Source organism: Macadamia integrifolia, chromosome 5 (assembly GCF_013358625.1).
Source record: "Macadamia integrifolia cultivar HAES 741 chromosome 5, SCU_Mint_v3, whole genome shotgun sequence".
Lineage (NCBI taxonomy): Eukaryota > Viridiplantae > Streptophyta > Magnoliopsida > Proteales > Proteaceae > Macadamia > Macadamia integrifolia.
Window position 1 is genome coordinate 3,196,709 of NC_056561.1, and position 5,514 is coordinate 3,202,222.

Below are 5,514 nucleotides of genomic sequence, written 5' to 3' on the forward strand. Positions count from 1 at the left end.
CCCCCCTAGAGCCACATGCTCCCACCACCCCCCACCCACCCACCCAAAAAAAAAATCCCACAAATAAAAATTTTCAATTTGCCATCTAAGATGTAGAGAACATCCCTTGCTTTCCCCTTGGAACCCATCTGGGCTCTCATAACATTTAGACCATATATCCTTGGGACAGGACACCCTGGCTTCTGTAGCCAAAAACTATTGCATTGATCTTTATATAAACTGGTGGGGACAGACATACCTTTCTTTCTTTTTTTCCCCCTAATGGTATTTACTCAACATATACTGGTTCAACAACAATGATACAACATATCTTGTTAGTAAAATTTCTGTCTCATATCGATCCGTGACAGATGGTTGACAAAAGGTCTGATCCTACCATTTTTGACCCAAGGACACCCCAGCTGTCAGCCATCAATACTCTATTTGGATTTTGGAATATTGTCCAGATAACAGAAATGGTGCTATCAAGCTGCTAAACCATTAGACTAGGACCTAAAACCCAGCCTGCACTGTATTCTCCCCTAGATTCCAATATGAGGGTCATACATCTATATGGAGTGTCAGCTAGATAATTCCAACATTTCAGAGACCATATAGAACACATCAGATATATATATATATATATATAAAGAAAAAAAGGCAAGAAACATACCACTCTCCCTCTTTTGATCTCCAATTACTGTCACCCTCACACTCGAGTCCATGGATGTTGAGGCCAAAGCCCTGTTTCCAAAAGTCAAAAGCTTCAATGTTACAGTAATCTCTCAAAAGAGTCAAATGCTGTATAAACAATGAATAAGAGAGAACATAAATGAGGCAAAGCATGATGGTAACACCTGGAATGTTCAGAGAACGTCAATCTAGTCACGAGCCCAAGGTGTGCTTTCCTCACCACTGTCTGCACCTTCATATTGAGAGAGTTTATAATAAAAACATCTCCTTGAACTGTCCCACTGCTTTTGAGCAATCACAAGGCAATTGAGGTTAATATTGGTGTGAAAAAGAAAACAAAAAAAGTTTATCATGAGTCCCATAAACCCAACCACAGATGAACAGTACTTTATAGCAAAATGATATTGACCTTGAAGCACGCACTCATGTAGAGAGGGGATTGTAAATGAGGACATGGCAAGCAATGAGAACATCAACAAGCTTAAGATTTCAGTGAAGAATTAATAATGCAGAATGTGAGTCCAGGTGGTAAATGATTCTGAAAGCAAATCATACTAATGCAGTTCAAGCATTAATCCTTTTGGTGTTCTCAGATAATGGCAGGAACAAGAAGAGGGTGGGGAAAACCAGAGGGGGTCACTGATAGATCAATTCAAAATGGTTACTAAGGAAATTTGAGGTGTTCGTTATCATCATCCTCACCCATGCAACATTCATCAAGAGAGAAAAAAACATCTATGGTGCCCACTCAGAGACTAAACTCCAACTTGGAGTATCAAGGTGAGAAGAATGATCTGACGACCCCTACTATGTGCATCACATGTGTCATGATTTGCACCAGATGTAACACCGTAACACAAATCACACACAGTGAGAGTAGAAAACCTATATCCCCTTACATATATACCCTAGCTTTATATTCTCTTTCACATCATCTTCCATCCTCCTAATAAGACCTATGCTTAGTAACAATTTTCCCAAAAATACAAGACATAACCACATGCGTAAACAAATGTATAACAATTTTCATGACATAAAGGTAGCGGATAGAGAGGATTGATGAGTTCACGGGCACATGAAACTATAAAGCGTTGAGTTGCAGAACTCTTACACTGCAAGGAGTCTTCCATCAGCAGAAACGTCAAATGCACAAATAGGATCACGGACTATTTGCTTTGAGCGAACTCTCCTCCATGAGCTAGTATTCCAAGATACAATGCTTCCTCCCCGATCTATGTATAATATTTAAAAACTAAGAGCTTATAAAATAGTTAAGAGAAAAGGGTAACACTCAATACTCACCTCGCATAGCAGTAGTATACAGAATCTGCTTATTATCACTTGTCTGAGAAAACCTACAGAAGCCGAAAACCTCGTCCTATACATATTATAAACAAATTCAGTACATTCAGTATGGGAGATAAGGAAGATTAAAATGTGCATTCTCACCGATTCCTTTGGTAAAGAAGCTATAACAGTTGATAAGGTTACATCCCACACCCTACAAGGGCCACCATTTCCCAGGGAGACAAGAAGCTTCCCATCAGAGCTGCATGTCGTAACCTCACAACAGTCAGGATATTCAACATTAATTAATTGAGGATGAACTTAATTTGAGTATCTAGGTCTTATCAAGTTAGAATCCAATTTAATACTACATCCAAGCACCTGAAATCCAAATCCTTCACAGACGAATAAGCATCATCCTTTTCAAGAATGACTTCCATACTAGGCCACTTGAAGACCCTCAAATAGCCATCCTGCACTGCACCAAAGACCATTATATAATACATCATTTTGTGACAAAATTTATCAAATTTCTCAATAGACTTTTCACATCTTAATCATAAATAATGTTACTGAAGGCGGCCACAACTGGACAACTACATCCACCTGGAACTGCAACCTTACTTGATTTTGATATCTGTATCATGAGAAAATATTTGATCCAGAATCCAGACACTCAGATTGACTTCAGGTGAATAAAGCTTAATTAACCTCCAGTAGATTTGACTTCTAATTTGTCAGAAATAAAGAAAGTAATGAAACATAAAAATTAAGACAACTTTCTATTCTGGGAATCGTGTTTTTTTTTCCTGCAACTTTGAGATGGTAGTTCACTCTCAAGGTTAGAACAATACTTTTCCTATACTTATGTCATATCAAGACAATTTCTATCTTTAGACGTATGTCATATCAAGACAATTTCTCTGTCTTTAGATCTTCTAATCGTTGCTTAAAGAAGAGTCCTTATTTAGCTATGGTCCAAAAAAAATCAGACTTTGTTTAGAGGAGAGAACTTTGATATGTACCATTCACAAAAGTTACTTTGTATTACCCAAACTTAATGCGGATCAAAAGAAGGATCTGCTAGAGGTGGGAAGAGAAGAAATCGAGAGAAGAGTGATCGCTGGATGGAATAGAGGGCGAGAGGAGAAAGAAGAGAAATCATGGGGAGAGAGAAAATCACAAACAATTGGGAAGGGGGCAAAGAAGATTGAGTCCACAACCTTAATTTCCAAAACAAACTAATTATTTTCCATTCAATCAAATTGTAAGCGAGGTCTAGCCTCTTACATATTTATAAAACTGCACACAGAAAAAGATATAAAAAACAGAGATCTAATTGATGCTAAGCTCTGCTTTAGGAGTGTTCCTACTTGACTCACACAAGTAACTAATAAAAGATACAACAACTTCACTGATTAAGATGTATCCTATACTAACCAAAAAAACATCTAAACGACTAAAGTAACATGCTCTAAAAAAGAAACCAAATAAATGTGGAAATCTCCCTCTTGCTTGGGCTGAAATGGAGAGCCATTCTGTATGGTAAAGCTTAGCCACCTCCTCATATCATAAGATTTCCTTTTCATATCATGTTTCCTCATATGCATATCCAATTAGAATGGGTAAATGAATGGATCATGTTTCCTCATATGCATATTATTCAATTAAAAAGGGAAAAGCATAGATTCTCTATACCTCGCCACCAACAGCAAGTACAGAACCCTCACTGTTAAAGGTCAGTGCTAACTGTTGACCAATATCTTCCAACTGGGTCAACACTTTCTCAGAGGATATCAGGTCCAATTTACAGGTTCCTTCATCCTCTAGAACATCCCACTTGAACCATCTACATGAAAAAATTGCATTATCAGAAACCAATCATAGTTCATAAAACCATGAGTGCAAAGATCAGATTGGGAATTTTCAAATTTGATAAGATTCTAGATCCAGTGAAAATAAAAGATCTGCTAGACCCTAACTTCACACTAAAGGCTGTTGTTTCCTTAGAGATCCATAGAGAGTGTAAAGGCCAACAGTGAAATCAGCAGGTGATGAAAGCTTCTGTTATCAAAGTTAAAACCCACAAATTTGAGGCCTCAGTAATTCCTCTTTACAAAAAGGGCAGAAGTTGAGGACTTGAGGTACAATTAAAATCAAATAAATAAGTAAAAGAAAATAAGAGAACAACATCTTGTCAAAGGAAAGGAAAGAACACAACACCTGCAACTTTTTGGTAATGAACAAATAAGGCCTTCTCCACCTGGGTGGACAGCCATTCTGTATGGTAAATCAGCTTGAGTTCCAAGCTTAGCCACCTGTCATGACAATGTAGACCTTTTAATGAAATAAGTATGGGTTTTCCCCTTTTTAATAGCTAACCATCGAATTGCTTTGGTATAGGAAGCTTCTGTAGCACATTAAATGGAAACAACAATTAGTCGGCAAAATGCAGGCATCATCAATGTCATGGATTCAGACTACCCACAAAAGGAAGTACTCAACTACATAGCTCTTGTTACCCAAAAAACAAAGAAGTACATAGCTTGGTGTGTTGAGATTCTCCAGACCAACCACGAAGGAGGCGCACCAAGAAGCCATGGAGATGCAAAATCTCTTGATTAAAGAACAGAGGAAGAATAATGGCATGCAGAATATAGAATAAGAAGACATCAGTCGGCGGGGAAAAGGAATGTTCTCACAGTCCAACAGATGGAAAACAGAAACTTCGCTTCTGATAAAGAAAATCAAAATTCTACAGCTTCTAGCACAGGTGGTGCCATATAAACATCAAAACTATGAAACAGTGAGCGTTGGAAAGCTCAGATCAAAACCACTGCACGGATGAAAGTGATTAAGTTTGTTAAACTAAACCTTTTCTTACAGTAGGAGCATCAAAACGATAACTAAGACAGCTGAAAAAACATCCATCAATGCAACTGAATTTCAATGTATATCGAAATAGTTTAGGAACAATCACGAAAATCAAGGAGATGACTCACTGTGTAGAAGTCCATCCGGAACATGTGGAAATAGATCATTTGCAAATATTGAATTCAATCGCCCAAAGAACAAAAGAAAAAAAAAATTGAACGAACTGTCCAGTTACAAGAGATTAAAAAATATCACTCACCGGCTGTTCGGAGAGAGAATTGGATGAGAAATCGAAATCTGCAAGAAGAATAGCATTAGGGATTCCGCTTCGGCCTTCTCCACCGCCGCCTGCGAACGCCAAGTAGCTCCTATTGGCTTTAGTATCTGACGTTAACGTGGATCCATCATCAGTGGCGACTTCCTCGCCTTCCTTCTGTGATTCTTGCTTTTGCTTCAGTTTCTGAGCGAATATCTTCTTCGATGGAACCCAAGAAGCTGAGTAGAAAGGAAGACCGTACTTCCTGAAACATGGGGGATCTGGATCCCTTCCCTTCCCCATTCTTTCTTCGGTTGCTCTCTGCGTGATTTGGTTTCTAACGCTAGAAATGGATTCCAACGCAAAGAACCAGACCAGAGTACCAGACCATAGAAATGCTCGCAGAGTCGCAGTAACGGTGTGGA

At 38.4% G+C, this 5,514-nt stretch overlaps 1 protein-coding gene across 1 annotated transcript in view; it reads right to left on the minus strand.

The window, feature by feature from the left end:
- The window catches only part of LOC122080212 (SEC12-like protein 2), a 6,146-nt gene extending 632 nt beyond the window's left edge, over nucleotides 1-5,514 (minus strand). The window contains exons 1-9 of the mRNA XM_042647128.1: nucleotides 5,093-5,514; nucleotides 4,183-4,277; nucleotides 3,658-3,808; nucleotides 2,341-2,432; nucleotides 2,122-2,221; nucleotides 1,975-2,050; nucleotides 1,784-1,904; nucleotides 837-953; nucleotides 653-723 (exon numbers count right to left, since the gene is read on the minus strand). Of these exons, the coding sequence (XP_042503062.1) occupies nucleotides 653-723; nucleotides 837-953; nucleotides 1,784-1,904; nucleotides 1,975-2,050; nucleotides 2,122-2,221; nucleotides 2,341-2,432; nucleotides 3,658-3,808; nucleotides 4,183-4,277; nucleotides 5,093-5,392 (1,123 nt within the window). The 5' untranslated portion in view covers nucleotides 5,393-5,514. The remainder of the gene's footprint in view (nucleotides 1-652; nucleotides 724-836; nucleotides 954-1,783; nucleotides 1,905-1,974; nucleotides 2,051-2,121; nucleotides 2,222-2,340; nucleotides 2,433-3,657; nucleotides 3,809-4,182; nucleotides 4,278-5,092) is intronic.